Source organism: Onychomys torridus, chromosome 14 (assembly GCF_903995425.1).
Source record: "Onychomys torridus chromosome 14, mOncTor1.1, whole genome shotgun sequence".
NCBI lineage: Eukaryota > Metazoa > Chordata > Mammalia > Rodentia > Cricetidae > Onychomys > Onychomys torridus.
In genome coordinates, this window is record NC_050456.1 from 75,827,136 (window position 1) to 75,847,318 (window position 20,183).

General features: G+C 43.4%; 1 protein-coding gene across 4 annotated transcripts in view; it reads left to right on the top strand.

Annotated features, from left to right (window-relative positions):
* The window catches only part of Evl (Enah/Vasp-like), a 150,765-nt gene that overhangs the window by 92,431 nt on the left and 38,151 nt on the right, over window positions 1–20,183 (top strand). For all 4 annotated transcript variants that reach the window (XM_036205990.1, XM_036205991.1, XM_036205988.1 and 1 more), the window contains exons 2-3: window positions 6,262–6,430; window positions 16,718–16,895. In XM_036205990.1, coding sequence (XP_036061883.1) covers window positions 6,262–6,430; window positions 16,718–16,895 — 347 coding nt within the window. The remainder of the gene's footprint in view (window positions 1–6,261; window positions 6,431–16,717; window positions 16,896–20,183) is intronic.

Sequence of the window (20,183 nt, forward strand, 5' to 3'; positions counted from 1 at the left end):
GTGGGTGAGAACTCTTCCTTTCCTGGATCATAATCCTCAGGATAGACACGTGTTCAAGGCAGCATGCCTTACTCTTAGCAGTTGTCAAGTGAGTAGGAATGAATGGACAGGCAGTGGCCCTTCATCTAAGCTCTGAGTCACACCTCTGGATGTGGGAAGGAGAATGCATCTTAGGAAATAGTGTTCCTAACTACCTGAATAACAGTGAAGTCATTTTCAAGGCCCAAATGTTGTGGGGGTGTTTTTTCTGCCAAGCACTGCTTTATCACCTGATATGGCCTAGCCTTCCTCGCTGAAGTGTGCTAGGCAATGCAGCACCAGTTCCAGGACATCCAGAAGGGAAATTCCATGGGCCAAGCCCAGGAATCCACCCTGTTGTCCTGGTCCTCCCAAGGTGGGAATGGAACTGTGGCCTACATCTTTTACATCAGTCCTTAGGGAAACCTGTCAGGAGGCATTGTCCAACAGAGGGACCTGTTGGAGTAGCTTTTAGGAAAACACTTAGGTGGTAGGTTTGGGACATGATAGTAGAGCTCAAAGAAGGGTTATCTCACACTTTGAGTTAGGGCTTTTGCAAAGAGGTAATATACCACACACGTGGTAGCACACATCTTTAATTTCAGCGCTCAGCAGGCAGAGGCCACGCTGGTTTACATAATTGAGTTACAGACCAGCCAGAGCTACATGTCAAGGCCCTGTCTCAAAAGAAAGGTAACATGTGTCTGAATTCTTTACAGATTAATGGGAATTGTGTCAATTCAGCTGGAAAGAGTGTCCTAGGCAGAAGAGAAGGAAGTTGGCTAGAGAGGCCCCAGAAGCAGTACCTGTTAGGAGCCAGGAGTGGTTCCCCCGGACTAGATGGGGGAGGGGCTCAGCTGGAGACCAGTTGGGAGAAGAGAATGTGAAGGGTTCTGAGGAACTGCCAGGAGCTGGGTAGTAACACGTCCTCTTCCAGGCTGTGCCTTACCTGCTGACACAGGGTGTATCTAAATTCCACCAGGTAAACGATCAGGGCAATGAGGAAAGAGGAGGGAGGGCAGATAGTTGAAGGAAGATGAGCTTACAGACATCAATTTGTCTGAGGTCATAATAGCTCTAAGTGGCCAGGCTCCCAGAGAGGCTTGAAGAAGCAGATTGATCTGCCTTTGCAGCTCTTTCTGTGACCTCATGAGAGAGAGGTGTGTTGGGATTCAGGAGGCTGGAACCCAGAGATAGGAAAGTAGCCAGAGAATTCTTGGGATGGTGTAGGTGAGGAAGGGCTTAGAGCACTGGCAGCAAGGGGACAGACAGCAGCAGAGCTGAGATATGTTTAGGAAATGCAACAGCTGGCCTTTTAGCCTCAAAGGGCGAGGATCAAAGAGGTAAGTATCTGAAGTGACGCTCAGGTGTCAGGTGTGGCCTTGAGGCGGGGCTGCTGGCACTTTGTATGTTAGGAAACATTGTGAAGGTTTCCTGTTGGAGCATGTTGAGTTTTGAGGTACCTAAGGTATAGCCAGTAGTCTAAAATATAGGGTCGGATCAGAGAGCTTCATTAACCCAGGATCTCTCAACATACTGGTGATGGCCATGGGTGAGAACCATGAGAACCTTCCAGAATTGTTGGCACCAGAAGCTGCAATCATATAGAGACCCAGGTCCTGTCTGAAACTCACACTGAGCCAGAACCACATAAGGGGATCTGGGGACTTGTTTTGTAATAAGCACCTTGTTAGTTCTTACAACGCACACAATTTTGAGAGCCGTGGGCATGGAGTGAGAGAAGAAATTGGAAATAGCTCACATTTGGGAAACAGCAAGATTTAAGGTAAGCTTTAAAATTGACTTGAAGCAGGGGCCCATTTGAGGGCATGGCCAAGGCATATTTCATGCACCCTTGTCTTTACAAATGATTTCAGAGGTTCCTAGACACTCACACCTTTCCTTGGCTCCAGATAAAGAACCTGATATAAGAGGAATGTAGTAGACTCAACTATGAAGGAGGCTGAAAAATGAATCCCCCAAACCATCTTAGAGAACCAGGAGAGTTAGTCAGGAGACGTTTCAAAACTAAAGACAGCAGCGTTAGAGTCTCCAGAAGCAGTCAGGTGATTTGGGAGACTCTCTTCCATGTATCAGGAACAGAAGCCGGCTCCAGTGGCAGCTTGGAGAGTAGGAGGACTAGGGGTAAACGTAGCCCATCAGTTTGCTGAAAGAAAGGAGCTGTAGGGGAACCACTGAGAGTAAGGGCCAGCCTGCTGTTGTTTATTAGGTGTGTCCTCTGCATTACAGTCCTCTGAGTGGAAGACTACATTTCTAAAATGTGAACCACCGTTAGGGTGACCGCCTCATGCCAGTGTGCCTGGACTGTTCTGGTTTCCATAGGGAATGTCCTCCATCCTGGGAAGCCCCCAAGTCACATGGGCTTGTTGGCAAGGTAAAACCTCCAAACCAGAGTGGGTGAGCTGTTTTGTCTGACAGAAACCATCAAGCCAGAACACTGGGCCTGAGCAGGACAACCACTCGCTTCTGGGTGGGTACACAGCACCCCTACACTACTGTGCTCTCCTGGATGTTAGTGTGGCCCAGGGAGCCAGTTTCCACCCTGGACCTAGGCTGAGGAGAGGCAGCTGACAGCTTCAGCAGCTTCCCTCTGTGGATTTGATTACCCTCAAAGTCGTGGCTTACTGTTCCCTATCCTAGCCCCTTGTGAAGCAGAGGACTCTGCTTGAGATCTGTGGCAGATGCTGTCAGTAGCCACACTGTCTCTGACAGTAAGTGGGGTAGAAGTGCCACTGGAATGTTCCATTAGCACGCAATCACAAGTGTACCTTTTCTCCCACACTCTTTGAGCCATTGTTCAGTAATTAATTACCAGTGTGCACCAGGTGCTGGGGGCTGGTTTCATCAAGAGAAAAACAAGAGCCTCTACCTTCAAGAGCTCATAGTCTAGGGGACTGACACTGAGAATCAGGACACACAGTGCTGTGGTTGAGACAAAGGAGAGCATATCTCTAATCAGACAGGTACAACCAAGTGTGATGCCTTTCCCAAGTACATGATTAAGTTTCAGAATGGTATTAGAAAGTGTGGGGTTTGTTTTGCCTGTATGCCTTTTAAGAGAGATACCAATGGATATTCAAAAGTAGTCTACGGTGTATGGTCTAAAAGAGTCAGCTGCTCAGCCAGTGGCAAGGCAGAACATGTTACTTCCCTTCTTCCCTTCACACAGCGCTTGGCGGTTTTCTGGAGGGCCTCTGAGGTCAGAGGGTGCTCTTCAGGTCCACATGAGGAAATGCTGTATTCCTCCTCTACCACAGAAGTGCAATGGGACGCTTTCTTTGGAGAGAAACTACAGGCTCACATATTTTTTTACACTTCTTATACGAACCCAAGATGGCAATGGCTTTGAGCTGCTTTCCTGCCTTCTGCCAGGGAGGACCCCCTCATTGGATACTGTACGCACTGCTTAGAGCAGCCTGTGATGTCCCAGGAGGAAAAGCTCGGAACCTGGTAGTTTAGTGTCATTCAGAACAAATCACAGTATATATTTTGAATCATCCCCTCAAATACACACACGCAGACACAGTTATAGTATGATCATATAAAAAGCCTTAAGACATTGGGACCTCATGAGAATCACCCTCATCTTTCCTCTCCAGCTTTGTAGGGTTGAATTTCACCAGAGCCATGGAGCTCTAAGGCCCATTGCATGCTGGCCTAACTTACCAGGGGCCTGTTGAGAAGGAAGTAGGAAGCCTTTTTTCATTTACAGAAGATCATTTTATATATCTATATTTTAAAAATTCATCCATGCACGTCTCTACATTATTCACTAAGCTATCAAATTTCTTCAAATGCTAGCTGACTTAGACATAAGTTCACCATGCCCATGGAGTGTGTGTGGTGCTGTTTGTGTTCATCCACGTGAATGGGCTGAGAAGGCAGTTGAACAGCTTGAACCCAGCAGCAATGACAGCTGCATAGCCATTGAGATTTTACGCTCCCCCAACTCTAAGGCCTAAATCAGCTCACATTAGCAATATAAATGGCAAGAAGAATGTACACTTCCTTTCATTTAGACTTACTAGTAGCAATAAACTGAGAGACAGAAAAGTACCATTCAAATGAGAGAAAAAAACAACCACGTTTTTGGTTAACCACAAGAGCGCAAAGTGTTAAAAACAACAGCTTAAAAAAAAAAAAAAAAAGAAAAGAAAAAAAGAAAGGAAATAGGAACCTGTCTGCCACTGGTGCTAAGATATCTAGCACATGACAGCCCAGTGCACATGACAGCCCAGTGCAAATGACAGCCCAGTGCAAATGCTTTATTTCTTTATCTTTTTTACTAAGACCCATGAATAGTGTGTGATAACCCAGATATTTTGCACCCACTCTGGGGGCATGCACCCCTCTGCATACTGCGTGGTTCATGCCTCTGCCTCTGTCTGGGCTGTCTGTCTCCTCTGCCTGGACTCCTACATCCGCTTCATCTAGGAGCTGAACACTGTCATCTTTAACCCCAAACCACTTTCTTCATGAGTCTCCCCTGGGTCCCACAAGTTCTCTTGGCCAAGTAAGATTTGTAGTTCTTTGTCTGATTCCTATCTGTAAGCTTCCTGCAGGCAGCCATGGCCCTATTCATCTGTTTTTTGACTCACTGCCATCTGTGCTAAGGTTAAAACACCCAATTTGATCACCTACATACTAGAAGAAAAGCTGATAAATAAGAATTCAATTGATAAGAGTTACTGAAATGGCAAAGGGGTTGGTAGATAGCTTTGCCATGAGGTAATGGGTAGAAAGACCACGATGTTCCTTCAGTGGTCTGGTGGGCTGCTGTGGACAGTTCAGAAAACACCCTGTGACTGGAAAGCAAGGAGTAGAACGTACTGAGACCTAGGAGGGCTATATAGATTAGTCAGTCATTCAACCACCAACAGGGCCCTTTAGAGAGGAGTCAGTCGATGTCCAGTTCTTCAAAGGCTTGCTGGTGTTGTCAAGAGTGCTTTATTGAATGATGGAGAATTGGATTATATCTGGGGCTCTTTTCAGCTCTGAGAGTCTCCAGTGAGCACTTATTAGACACTTGCTGTGTGCACTCTACCAAAAGGTAATAATCCATATCCTAAACCACAGGATCTGAGCCACAGAAGAGATCCTGAGCTCAGACCTCTACACTCAGGATGCATTGGTCACATTTCCAGATCACAGAGGACTGACTGATCTTAAAAGCACCATTTCTGTCCTGGGTACAAGGCTCTTTTTCCAAATAGTTTGGTTCCCTACCCTTTCTGTGATAAAATGAACAGAGTATGACACTTTTCTTGCCTGCTTGGTCTGGTCCTTATGATTACCCAGCAGTGAATTACTATTCACTTTGCTTCTTCACTGTTACTCTGCACGGTGTAGACTTTATTTCCAGTCTACTGCTGTCCTGCTTGATCTCCTTTCTAAGCACTCACTCTCCAATTGTCAGCCACTTCTTAGCTTTTCAATTGGGTAATTACATGCTACTACATGCTACTAAGACTATGTTCAGGATTCTTGGGTTCTGAAAACTAAATAGCTTGCAGGTGTCTTCATGTATTCATTTTAATGGTTACATTTTACCTCTCAGAGAATGCTTCTGCTGATTCTTTGGTTTTCTGACATTCTGAACAGGTATTGACCAGCTGTCTTCATCCCAGAACCAGTGTGTGTGGATAACTGTTGTTCAGTTCTTTAGGTCAGCTAACTTCCTCATTGTCTACACAGCATTTCTAATGCTGTCTTGTCTTGATAATAGATATAAACTGAAAATTTTGTTGGATGCTGCAAAGAAATCCTCTGTGTGGTGTACTCTGAAATTAAACAGAACTGGCCAGATATCTGAGATTCTATCTCTGGGTACCTGGATAAACTCATGTGAATCCTCTCTAGCCCCTCAGCCACTCTTTCCTCTTCATCAAATGAGGGTAATTAGTGGCTACTTCATAAGCTGTAAGGCAGCAGCATTTAGATTCACTGTATTATTTAACATAGGATTTATAATAACTAATAATAATTCCTCTTTCTTTCAAGCACTCCTCCCTGCAAAGCAAAGCTGTGGGTCCTCCAAGCTGTGGGATTTGGGCAGATACTCTTCTACTCTGCATAGTCTTTTTTGGGTGACAAACTCATCACTTCATAGAACAGCACTGCTGTGGACAGTTAGAAGTTCTGGCAGCAAGTTTATGTCATGCTGCCTTTGACCTTTAGTCCACCATAGCCAGGTATGATACTGTGGATTTCTTCTCTCTGCAGTGAACAGAGTATCTGCCAAGCGCGGGCTTCCGTGATGGTCTACGATGACACCAGTAAGAAATGGGTACCAATCAAGCCTGGCCAGCAGGGATTCAGCCGGATCAACATTTACCACAACACTGCCAGCAACACCTTCAGAGTTGTTGGAGTCAAGCTACAGGATCAGCAGGTAAGTGCTGGAGTCAGCATCACAGCCCTGAGCTGCCAGCCTCCCAGCACATGCTTGGTGAAAAGAGGGTCCAGGCACTTCACCATCTGGAGAGATGCGGTTCACCCCGACGCTGCAGCCTTCCAGCCGAAGTATGAAACCAAAAGCAAGGTGTCTTCTGAGAGTCACTTCCCATGTCATATGCAAACAGTAAGCTACATCTTTCTGCTCTGTTGTGTCAGATCAGAATATAATGACAGATAAAGTAGAAAACAAAATAAAACATTCTGTCAGATCAGACTAAAATAACAATTGTGAGAGTCTTTGAAAAATACAGTATGCATGGGCTAGGGAGATGCCTCTGTAGATAAAAGTGTACAAGTATGAGAACTAGAATTTAGGTCCCCAGAATTAATTAAAAAATTGGACTAGTTGATGGCCATCTGCAGCCCCAACACTTAGGAGACAGAGATAGAGATCCCTAGGGCAAGCTGACTAGCCAGACTAACTAGAACCTGCAAGCTGCATATCCAACCAGAGACCCTGCCTCAATAAATAAGGCAGGGAATGATCACCAGCTGTGGTAGTAAGTATACACCTTGAATTCCAGCACTCAGAAGGCAAAGGCAGGCTAATCTATATGAGTTTGAGATCAGCCTGGTCTACACAGTGAGTGCTGGACCAGCCAAAGTTACATAATGAGACCTTGTCTAAAAAAAATTTCTTTAAGTAGAACACAATTAAGGAAGACACTTGACATCAACCTCTGGCCCCTGCATTTACGTTTAGATGCAAATAAGCATACATAAATGCATAGCAAACATTTAATAAAAGGAAAGAGCCAGGCGGTGGTGACGCACGCCTTTAATCCCAGCACTCGGGAGGCAGAGGCAGGTGGATCTCTGTGAGTTCGATGCCAGCCTGGTCTACCAAGTGAGTTCTAGGAAAGGCGCAAAGCTACACAAAGAAACCCTGTCTCGAAAAACAAAGAAAAACAAAAACAAAAAAGAAAGAAAGAAAGAAAGAAAAATATTTGGATGTTTTAGTCTCATTCTGTACTTACATTTATAATTTGCTATTGAGATTTGCAGTTATAACCCCCAACTTGACTTTGAAGAGAACACCAAGATGATAGGAGGATGGTATCATCTCTCCCTAGCATACAGCCTGCACAAATCAGCTGAGGCAGGTACAAATCATTTCCCCTGTCCATTCATGGCACACACAACCAAGGCAAAGTGGTCTTAATGTAACTTAGTGACCTTGGTCAGTGCCTCAGTGCTCCCTACCCTGTCACCTGTGGGAGGATGGACAAGGCATTTTGAGCAGTGAGGCTGGAAGATAAGTGGTTTTGTTGTTTTTAAAACAACAGCTGAGATAGCTCATTGGTTAAGGGACTGTCCTTCCAGAGGACCTGGGTTCAATTTCCAACACCCACATAGCAACTTACAACTGTCTGTAACTCCATTTCCAGGGCATCCAATGCCTTCTTCTGGTTTCTTTGGACACCAAGTGCTCCACAGGCATACATGGTGCTTAGATATACATGCAGGCATACACATAAAGCAATAAGAATAATAATGGTTGTTGGCCTGGCCATGGTAGCACACTCCTTTAATCCTAGCACTTGGGAGGCAGTGGCAGGAGGATCTCAATGAGTTCAAGGCCAGCCTGGTCTACAAAGCAAGTTCCAGAATAGCCAGGACTATTACACAGAGAAACCCTGTCTCAAAAACAACAACAACAAAAGACAAAAACAAAACAAATAATAATAATTGTGGTTATTTTAAAAAGAACTCTCCTTAAACAATGTTTTCGGGTGGCTTTTTGATCAGGCTGGCTAAGAGAACAGCAGATTCCCTGCTGTCTCTGAAGCTGGCAGCAAGTTAACAATGTAAAGAGAAACTTGGACTTCTGGTTTAAATGTTGCCCACTGGACAGGTTTCTGCATTGGCCAAAACAGCCCTAGTGAGTTTCAGACTTCTGGACTCTGCTCCAAGGTAGCCTGCCTACCCTGAGCTTGTGCTGCCTTTCCTTCCCCATGTGGATTTCTCTCTAGGCATCACCTTGGACATGAAGTCTATTCCTACATCAAAGTGGGTATCCCTAAGTGATTGCTTTTTTATTTTAATTTTTTAAAATCTGCAACTGAGGCAGGGAATCTCACCCATTGTCTCATAAGCTAAGCAAAGGCTTCATGCAGGCTAGGCAAGCACACTACCACTGAGTCACAGCTGTAGTCTTTACTGATGAGTTGTGGCAAATTTTCCATTCCTATCACACCATTTGGTTGCTCATGAACCTCTAGTACTGTGAACCAAAAGGATTTCTTTACTCTATAAAGTTAGCCTGCTTCTGATGCTCCATTATAGTAATGAAAACAGACTAACAGCAAGTATACTGTTAGAAGATGCTGTGTGTTACACTGTGAGCCGGTGAGGTGAGCTGGGTTTGGGGGAAGATTCTGAGAAGGTTATTCTGTCATCAGATGGAGATTTGGGTCTCAAGAGTCTACCAGTCTGTAGATTCTATATATTTTTAGATCTTAGCCAATAGCATAGCAGCCAGGGAGATTGTTCTTTACCATTAAGCTTCTTTTTTAATGTAAAAGACCTTTAGATTATTTTTACTCAGAAGGCTCAAAACCATGTTAGACAGTATTTGGTGTTTCAATGGCTTCCTCTAAAAAAAAAAAAAAACAGGAAAGGCACTCCCATATACTCCTACACTCCCCAAAATAAAACATGCACATGGTGTTATTATGAGCTCTTATGTGGAAAGTGCAACATTTAAAAATAAGCTTATCCTTCGAAAGTATCTAAATGAGTCCTGCCAAATCCTGCGAAATTATCTTTAAAATAAACCTGACTAGAAAAGGTTGAAAGTGAAGGATTAGAAAACTGTGAACCTTAGAGACACTATCATAATAAGCTGGTGGCTGGTATGTATATCAGATATGATAGGCAACAAGTATTCCAAAGAAAGACTGACCTTTTTAATAAGAGGCTCCATCAGAAGAGAAGTCACAGCAGCCCTAAATCCGAACGCATTTAATGATGCATGTTCTAAATATGTAAGCAGAGATGGACCAAGCTAAAGGTTTCAGGAGATAGACTAATTGCGAAGCCTACTTGCAGAATCATGCCTCCAAGTAGCATACTGAAGAAGCAAACAGAAATGAGTGGAAACAAAGGGATTTTTGTTAGCATTATTAACTAGCTTGACCTGATTTATGTTGTGGACACTGCAGCCAACAGCTGTACAGGAGTCTTACAGGAGTCTTAGTTGGGCTTTCTATTGCTGTAAAAAGACATCATGACCACAGCAAACTGTTAATAAGGAAAGCATTTAATTAGGGCTGGCTTACAGTTCAGAGGTTTAGTCCATTATTATTATGGTAGGGAGCATGACAGCACATAGGCAAACATGGTGCTGGAGAAGGAGCTGAGTTTTCTGCATCTGGATCAGCAGGCAGCAGGAAGAGAGTGACACTGGGCCTGGCTTGAGCTTCTGAAACCTCAAAGCCTACCTCCAATGACACACTTCTCCAACAAGGCCACACCTCCAATAATAACGCTCCTATGAGCCTATGAGGGTCATTTTTCATTCAAACCACAACAAGATATATACCAACAGAGCCCTTATGCTAGACTATGGTGCACACCAAAATGAAAATGACCAAAATCATACAGAGTACATTCTTTTAAAATTTTTACTATTATTTTGTCTATATTTGGTGTGTGGTGTACATAGTGTGAGACTGTGTGTGGATACATGTCACCACTCGTGTGAAGGTCAGAGGATAATTTATGGCACTGGGTCACTACTTTCGCTTTTACATAGGCACTAAGCATTGCAAGACTTACATAGCAAGCACCTTTACCTGCTGGGCCATCTCACCAGCTCCTAGAGTATATTCTTTGATCACAGAGGAATCAGATCAGTCAGTAACAGGAAAGTAACTAATAAAAATCTCCACATTTGTTTTTGTTGTGCAATCAGCTAGTGTGCAGTAGTTATGAAAAGTAGTAGATTACTAACTGAATCATGGGACAAACAAGAAATGGAAATGTAAGACAGAGAATACTTAGTGCTTCTTAATACTGAAGATCAGCAAAGCTTATGAGTACACAGGAGAAATTTTGTGTTATAGATATATATATTTTGAAAGAATGATTAAAATTGGTGGTCTGTGCTTTTTATCTCAGGAAGCTAGGGAAATAGTTAAATCCAACAAAAGTAGGAGGGAGAAAACCATAATTTTTTTTTAACTAACTGGGTCTGGAGAGATGGCTCAGACATTCAGTGTTTGCTGCTCTTGCAGAGAACCTGAGTTCTGTTCCCAGTACCTACATCAAGCAGCTTACAACCAGCATCAAAGAATCCAGCACAACACCCTCCTCTGACCTCCTATATACATGCAGTATTCACACACATACAAGCAAATACATAAAAATATTTTTTAATGAAAATTTAAAAACCCTAACAATATGAAGTGGATTAATGATGAAAGAAAGTAAAATATCTTGGTTCTTTGAAGCAAAGTGTTGGTCCTCTAAAAATAAAATTAATAAACTCATAATAAGAGTAGACAAGTGATTTTTTTAAAGAAAAATACAAATTGTGAACATCAGAAATCAAAAGGGTAGTATTACTATCACCCTATAAACATTAAAAATCAATATGTGGGGAAGTAAGGCAGCTTAAATGAGGTAGAGTGTTTATGGCTAAGTGCCTTAAAAGCTGCCAAAGCGAACATGAGAGTAATAGAAACACTAAATCATTTTATAGACTAAAGCCATTTAGTCTATAATTCCAAGTGTAACCTTCTCACAAAGGGGACTGCAGGTGCAGGTGGCCACCCAGTGAACTCTTATGCATTTGAGGGGAAACAGTGCTAGACTTACATAGCACCCAGAGGCGAGAGGACGGATCCTGCTTGGGCCTGTTACCATGATTAGAACATCACAAAACAGAAAACCACAAGCCATTCATTTTAGTGAACAGAGGTATCTGAACAAAGAATTAATGTTTTTTTTTAATTCCTGACAGTGATATGATTTATTACAGGAATGCAAAGTTATCAAGGGGGAACTGTATTAGAAAAGGTATTTAGTAAAACTCAGTGTCCCTTCCTGATAAGAATGAAGAGGAAACTGGGAAAGATAATTCGGCACATAGTATCTGTAGACAACAAAACCTCTACTCACTGTGCTTGTCCTACATTCCAGAACAAGACAAGGAAAAGAGAAGAAACTTATCTTTCCTGTCAGATATCTAATAGTGTAGAGAAGCATCAACAAGATGGCTCAGCAGGTAAAGGTGCTTGCTGCCAAACCTGGTGACTTGAGTTCAGTCCCCAGAATCTACAGGGAGGGGAAAGAGCTGATTCCCATTGGTCCTCTCACCTCCATGCTCATTCCATGGCACACACATGTATATGCCCCTGCATACACACATATGCACACAAATAAATGCAATAAACATTTTTAAATAGTGAAGAGAGTCCGAATTGCCTACAAACTGTTATGGTACTATAATTACTATAAAATGTATTAACATATTGTTATGCTAAATGAGTTTGGTAGACACCTGTATTTTTTTTAATATATTAGCAATAAATAACTATAAAATTAAACTGTTTCAAATGACATTTGAAAGCTCATCAGAGAATTTCAAAGGCTTTGGAACAGCTCTCACTGCAGCTGCATACCTTCCATACACTAGAAGCTGTTAAGGTGTCTGAGAGGACTCGAGCAGCCAAGCTGCTAGGAAACTGACCTCATTCATGAACTGAGGCTGGGGTATTATTAGATGTCACTTCTTCAAAATCTCACCCACTTAAAATTCCAGCAAGTGTTTTATAGAAACTAGTAGTTTGCTTCTAAGATTCATATGAAAATGTATAGGCTCTAAAAGAGCTGAGATCATCTTGAAAACCAAGGTGGGGCCTTACACTGTCATATTTCAAGCCTTACTATAAAGCTGCAGTAATTGAGGCAGGGAGATACTGGCATTAGGATCAACTAACAGACTCATAAATTAAGGAAAGGCTATGTAAAGCCACACACAATTGTCCCTTGACTTATGACAAGGTGTCTTTATGTCCAGCAAGGAAAAGATGTTCTTTTCAATAAATAACCTCAGGTCAGTCTGTGTAAACTATTTGTACACCATACTTGAGAATTTTTCCAGCCTGAGCATTAAAGGCAAACAGTAGCTGCACATTAAAGGCAAACAGTAGCTGAGGTCGGAGGACTGCTTCAGACTAAGACTCCAGGGCTAGCCTAGGCAATGTAGCAAGGCTCCATCTTGAAAGAGCACGGGAGAGGGGCTCAGAAACCAATAAACCTTTGAGAGGAAAGTACAGGAACTTTTTCTCATGACTTTAAGAAAAACAGAGATTCTTGACCAGACAGTAAGAAGCAGTAACTAGGGACTGGAGAGATGGCTCAGTAGTTAAGAGCACTTGCTGTTGTTGTAGAGGACCCAGATTCAGTTCCCAGCACCCTCATGGCTCTCAACCATTTGAAAATCCAGTTGTAGGGTATATGATAACACTCCACTGGCACTACACATTCATATGGTACACACATATACATGCAAGGAAAGCATATAAAATAAATAAATCTTAAAAAATTGAAGAAAAGCATTAGCTATAGAGGACAGATTATGGATGAACTTCATTAACACTAGGGAGTTTCCTTACAGTACACTAAGAGAATAGAAAGGCAAGGTATAGGAGAGAATACTGCCCCCCCAAATATATAATTGGCTGATTCAATCAGGAAGGATACATGCAAAGCTGAAAAATAACTCTTAAAAAGAAAATGGCTTGAACAAGGACTTCCCGAAGAGCAGTGGACAGAAGTGACAAGCTGACAATGTGGCAAACAGTGTGGCACATGTGAGGGATGTGCTCAGCCATTATTTTTGGGGAAACACTGTGGAAACCACCCTGGGGTAAGCACTCCACACAACCCAAGGGTGCAGTTCAGAAGCCAAACAATTCTGAGTATTTATGGCCAAGTGCATCTCTCATATATAGCTCAGGAGAGTGGAAATTGGTACCATCTCCCTGAGAAACCTTCTGACCAAGGCTACTAAACCTGAATGCACACAGCATACCTCTCCCTTCCGGATATATGGCAAAGAAGCAAGAGCTTGTATGTGCTACAAATAAAAATATTCGTAGAGCAAAATAGCCAAGGACTAGAGACCAATTCAGATGCTCATCAACAAGAACATGAAGAAGTTATTTGCAGTTAAAGTAGGATGTGTAGCCCATAGTGGTGGTGCACGCCTGAAATTCCATGACTAGAGAGGAAAGGACATAAGGTTCATGAGTTTGAACCTCATGCTCCATAGCAAGTTCCAGACCAGCCTGGGCTGTGTCGCAAGACCCTGTCTAGGCACGGGGGCAGGAAGATAAATGGATTTTCACAGACATTATGTTAAATAGAAGGAGCCGGAAATGAGGCCATAGGCCGTATGAATCCATTTCTAGTGCAAGAATGGCAAGAGTTAACGGATGAGAAAAGTTAGATGATAGTTATCCCTGGGGTCACTGCTCAGAAAGGGGTATCAGAAGGAAGCTGTACCATCCCACAGTGGCCACACAGTGACACAAATGCTCTAAGTGGAACAAGCAAAGGAATGGAGCTCCCAAGTGGGCACTAAGATTTTAGATGCCACCAGTAAAGCCTATCTGGCAGTTGGAGAATATTAGGCTTTCCTCTGTCTTTGATCAAGTGACATATTAGCTGTGCATCATCATCTCATGTATTCAAGGCACACTTTGTGGGACTCTGCTTTATAAGAGGTCAGTTTAGAAGTTGTGAAAATAAATTTTAAAATGTTGGTGTTTCTCTGGTAGTTTGGCTTATAAGAGTGTTTTATCTTCACATGTTGTATCTTAGGTGATATATTATTCATACTGTTGTCTTCACTTTGCATTTGATGGAATCTACCCACAGTCGCTTGGCTAAAAAGGAACAAACAGGATTCAGTGCTTTGGCTCAATCCTCTGCTCATTCCTTATACTGAGAACCACCATGTCTTCAAAGCAGTTGTAGACTGTTAGATTAATTGTAGATAGTAGAAAGCAGCCTTTAGGCTCCAGGGATAGCAACAACAGAAATACCAGACCCAAGAGCTTCAGGAGATACAGAACCAAGAGAACTTCCATAAGAGAGATGTATCCTCCAGGAAAGTGCCAGTGCACCCTGCCAGTATAAGGTCTTAAGACCCTGTGCAGCTAGAACCAATCCAGAAGGCTCCAGAGGTCAAAGCCAGGCCAGCAGAAATTAGAGAACAATGTTAACTCGTTTTGCTGGCAGGGAGCCTCAGTATGGAGTCCCTCTACAGACTCTTCCAGCTCTCCCATTAGTTTACTGTGTAACTTTGTACAAGTCACTTGTTTCCCCTGGTCCGGATTTCCCAACTATAAAGAGAATTCCTAAAATCCCTGTGAGTTCTTGCCAGCATCTGTGCTAGCCATACTCTTTGTACCTGGGATGGGTATTGTTTTCCTCCTTCTGAGAATGCAGCCAGCCATCTCACCTCATGGCTTTGGAAGCCTCACTCACCCAGGGCATCGCCCCAGGCAGTCTTCATTTGTCCTCTCTCAACCAGCCCCAGTGTGCTGTTGCTTCCAGGCTTCTCCTAAACAACTTTCTCCTTTATGTCCATCAAAACTATAGAGGGAAAATTGAACACAGAGCATCTGCTGTAGGTTGACTGGGACAGATGGAATAGGTTCTTAGCTCCCTGATTCTGTGCGAGACTCTATCCTCTAACCCAATGGTTCTTAACCTTCCAAACACTGTGATCTTTTAATACAGTTCCTCATGTTGTGGTGACTCCCAACCATAAAAATTTTTTATTGTTACTTCATAACTGTAATTTTGCTCTTGTTGTGAATCATGATGTAAATATCTGTGTTTTCTGATGGTTTTGTGTGACCCCTGTGAAAGAGTTATTTCAACAACCTCCCAAGGGGTCATGAACCACAGGTTGAAAACTACCGCTCTAACCTTAAGAGCTATTTTAACCATGCTCACTTGGCAGTGCATCTCATACATACATTCCACAAAAGCTTGAGCCTTTTTTCGGTAGTGTAAAACTAAACTAGTGAATCCCCAGCTCGGGTCTTCTGCTTATCAGTACACATGTGTAAGTCTGCTCCTACTCAGGAACTTGTATATAGATATTAGCCAAAATACCTACCTGTTGCTATGTAGCAGGTAAGTTGTGAAATGATTGCAACTCTTCTCCTTAGTACATGTGTCCAATGACTTACTTCACATGTTCATTTCATTATACATGGACCTAAGTCCACCTTGCATGTGCGGGAGAGCTAGGATGATGCTATTCTAGATGTCTATAACTGCTGTCCTCTGGCTTTTCCTGATCCAGTAGCACAGCAATATGAGCAGTTAAGGAAAACAACAAACCATTACTCTATTCTTCCCACTTCACAGGCAAGACGACTCTTAGCCGGAAGATCAGCTGCAGCTAAGTGATGGCTGCAGCCTAGAGTGGTATCAACACTGACTTCACGGACACTTACTAGACCACCTGAAATCTTTCCCTTTCAGTGTCTAGAAGAGCAAACATCTAGAAGCCAGTAGACCTGCTGTTGAGTCTCTGCTGGCCACGGCCCCCTGAATGTCTGCCTTCTCTGTCTCTTTCTCTGCCTGGCTTGACATTGCACCTGACACCTCTGATATCTGGTGGTTGATTAATAACAAAAATAGTAATGGGACTGTATGTGGGTAGTATAGAATTTCTACAAGTCATCCTTGAAATATAGAACTTGTTTATTATAAATTCTGAACACTCTGCTGAGGGTAGTGGGAAATTGAGACCTAACTGCAGAAGACTGTTACCCTTAAGGAGCTTCGTATCTAGAAGATATGGGTAGAGCGTAGCTAAGATAGCTGGCACCACGAGGTCTTGTCAGAATCCCCACAAGGTCAGGAAGGCAGCATTAGTATTTGCATCTTATTGTTAGAGAAACTGAGCCTCAGAAAACACCATTGACCCCCTCAGTGGCACAGCCAAGAGTCAGGGACCAGAACCCAACCAGGGAATCTGACCCCCAGCTCAGACCTAGTTAAGTGAAACAAGTTTTTCAGCTGTCCACTTATGGTCTGACATGCCTGATCATCCTTTTCCTTCTGTGAACCTCGTCCCCCACCCCGACCTCTGTGAATGAAAGGATACAGTATCTTTGCCCCATGGCAGCTCCCTCCAGCTCTCTTACATTTTATTTATTTACACGTATTTCCCTCTTTCCTCCTCCAGGTTGTGATCAATTATTCAATCGTGAAAGGGCTGAAGTACAATCAGGCAACACCCACCTTCCACCAGTGGCGAGATGCCCGTCAGGTCTATGGCTTAAACTTTGCAAGTAAGGAAGAGGCAACCACTTTCTCCAATGCAATGCTCTTTGCTCTGAACATCATGAATTCCCAAGAAGGAGGTAAGCAGGGTTTGTCTTTGCTGGAGACTGAGACTTTCTTGTTCTGTCTGTGTCCCAGTTCTGATTGTGTCCTGACATACTACTTCATTTATTGACATGATGTAGAGCCTCAAAAACCTGTTACTTGAGGTTCACAGTAATGACTAAGAATAAAGAAGAGGGAATAATGTGCCATTTGTGAAATGCAGGTTTGTACTAATGTGTTCCTGCAGCCCTCCGTGAGACACGTTTTATGTGGGCCATCCTACTGCTATGTCCCAGAGCACACACCTGACCAGAAACTGGCTAGGCAGAGTAGATAAGAAGTAAACAGAGTCCTAACCTCAAGGCACTTTCGAATTTAATTTAGAGTTCACAGATTCATAAATAGCCAACTTTAATGTCCTACAGTGAGTGCTGGAATAAAATATATGCAAAGTACTTGGGGACTACAACAGGAAACAAGTAACTGCCCATCTGGGCTGTAAGGGAGGTCCTGACAGCAGTGGTGATGTGTGAGTCAAAGCTCAGAGGAACAAGGATTACTCTAAACAGGGTGTGTTGAGAGGGGAGCTGCTGTTGCAGACAGAGGTGGAGGTGGAAGAGCTTGCATGTGTCAAAAAACAAACAAACCAAAAACCCAAAAACAAACAAACAAAAAACCACAATGCAGTATATCTGGGGCCTGGGTGCAGTACACAGCAGCTAGATGAAACTGGAAGGTGGCAAATTGGACCTCGTGAGGCTTGGGAATGGGACTAGCAAAAGCACCTGAGCAGAGCAGTTGGTTATAGCAGAGTGCCAAACTGCTGGCAGCTTTGGGCAGCTTTGCAACTGCAGATGAGCCTTCCCAAAGGGTGTATTGCTAGTTTCAAACATGGTCCTACAGTTGGCAGGCATCTTAACCTTGGTGGAGCATGGTGGTGGTGGAGCACAGTGGTGGTGGGCCAGGCTTGGAGCTACTTTTCTTGGTTTGAGCTCTGGCTTGCTGCATTCCAGTCAAGAAACCATTGAGCAACTTACTGGAGGTTCCTGGGCCTCAGGGTCCCTGCCTACAAATGCAACCATGGAGAGTTGCTTTTACATTTAAATGAGCTAGATGGTTGTCATCTCTTGATATTAGCATATGTATTATGTCCCTGCTGTTGCTACTGCCCACAGCTACCACCACTTCTGTTACCACCACTACCAAAACTCAGAAGTAAGGAGACAGGTGCCCATGCTGCTAAAGGGAAATGACATTTAAACATATATTGAGCCTGACATTGGTGCTTTGGAGCCCAGCTTAAACACTTCAAGAGATTTTGTGAGCTAATAAAACTATATGGAGTACAGTTCTGTGAGTCATGTGTGTTTTCTCCTGCTGTGCTAAGACACCATGACCAAGGCAGCTTATAGAAGAAGAAAGAGTTTATAGGCTTACCGTTTCAGAGGGTGAGAGTCCATGACCATCATGATGGGAGTGAGGGAGCATGGCAACAGACAGGCAGGCATGGCACTGGAGAATAGTGATAGGGTGGCTGGAGCACTTACTGGGAATGGTATTGGCTGTTGAAATCGCAAATCCCACCCCTAGTGACATACTTCTTCAGCAACAGCACACCTCCTAATGAGTCCCAAAATAGTTTCACCAACTAGAAACCAATCATTCAAACATGAGCCTGTGGGGGCCATTTTCATTAGCACGTTCCTGTCTAGCCAAGGCCCTCCATGTGTGTATTTCCTGACTGGAACTATTAAAAGGGAAGAGAAATGTTTTTGTTAGATACCAAATCCTTTCAAAGCAAGTGCTTAAATAAAAACAGCTTTTACTGTAGTCACCGTGGCCCCACAGACAGTCCCTGTCGCCCTTGTTTTCAGATGGTAGTCATGAACTATCACGAGGGAAGAGCTTATTGGGGTCACATGGTGTCAGTTCAAACTCAGGCCCACATCCCCAATGGATTGAATGAGCATTCTTGTTGAGGTTGGAATGGAGCCTGCCAGTTTGGGTGTGTGGATACAGTTAGCAGTTGATAGTGGCTGCTGAGGACTGAACTTTCTCAGCAACTGATGTATAAGCCTCCTTAATGATCATGCACAAATCTGAAGCAGGTGTCTACAGTGCTAACGTGTAACTACCCAGTACTTACCAAACCTGAAAGAAAGGCACTCTTGACCCAAAGGCTTCAGTAGCCTCACAGTTTTCTCCATACTGCAGAGTTGTTTTGACAGATTTTGAACTTACGATTATACAGTTGTTTGCTCTGTATACAACTGATGGCCCAAGTTGTGTGGATTGTATAGTTGTTTGTAGCATGACATCTTGAGTCCCAAAGTCGTGCAGGATTCAGGGCCTATGGTGGCATCCAGCAGCCTCATAAATAGACATACCCCTTTCATTCTCCCTTGGGAATCTTGTCTTGTATGGCACTTGTCTAGTTCCTGTGACCTTCTAGGGGTTCCTGTAGACCTCTGTCTCTACAGGTGGGTCTTGCCCAGCTTTTCCTACCCCTCAATATGTGGACAGACACTGGTGTGGACTTGGGATCCTTCCAGGCCTGCAGTCACAGGCTACTTTGCTGTTCCATCTTAAAGTAAGCAATATTCCCACTCCCACCCCTTAATACCAGAACATGTTTTTGTGTCTTCAAGCTCTTAGTTATCTCTCACCACATCCCTGAGAAATGGTATCTCAGACACCCTCCCTGCTGTCTGGACCAGGGATCCAAAACTCAGAGAGAAAGTAACTGCCCAGAAATCCCATAACTGCTGAAACTCAATGCTGGGACCAAGTTGTTTTCACAGTTCTGTTTTCTGGATGTTAAAAAGCAAACATGTGTGCCTCAAAAGATTTATTTTATTCACTTCTGTCTCTCCACAGTGGGATGTGCTAGCTTGTTTTTGTTTGATCTTGTTTAGTTTTGTTGTTTTTGGACAGGGTCCTCTATAGCCAAGGATGACTGTAGCTGAAGTTTTCCTGGTCCCACCCGGCTTCCGTAGTCCTGCACCAAGTAAACACACAGGGGCTTATATTAATTAAAACTTCTCGGCCATTAGCTCAAGCTACCACTGACTAGCTCTTGCACTTAAATTAACCCATAATTCTTATTTATGTTTAGCCACTGTGGCTTGGTAGGTACCTTTTTCTCAGTTCTGCCTTTACATCTTGCTTCCTCTGTGTCTGGCTGGCGACTCCTAACTCAGCCTTCCTGTCCCCAGAATTCTCCTCTCTCTTTGTCCCGCCTATACTTCCTGCCTGGCTACTGGCCAATCAGCACTTTATTTATTAACCAATCAGAGCAACATATTCACAACATACAGAGCAAT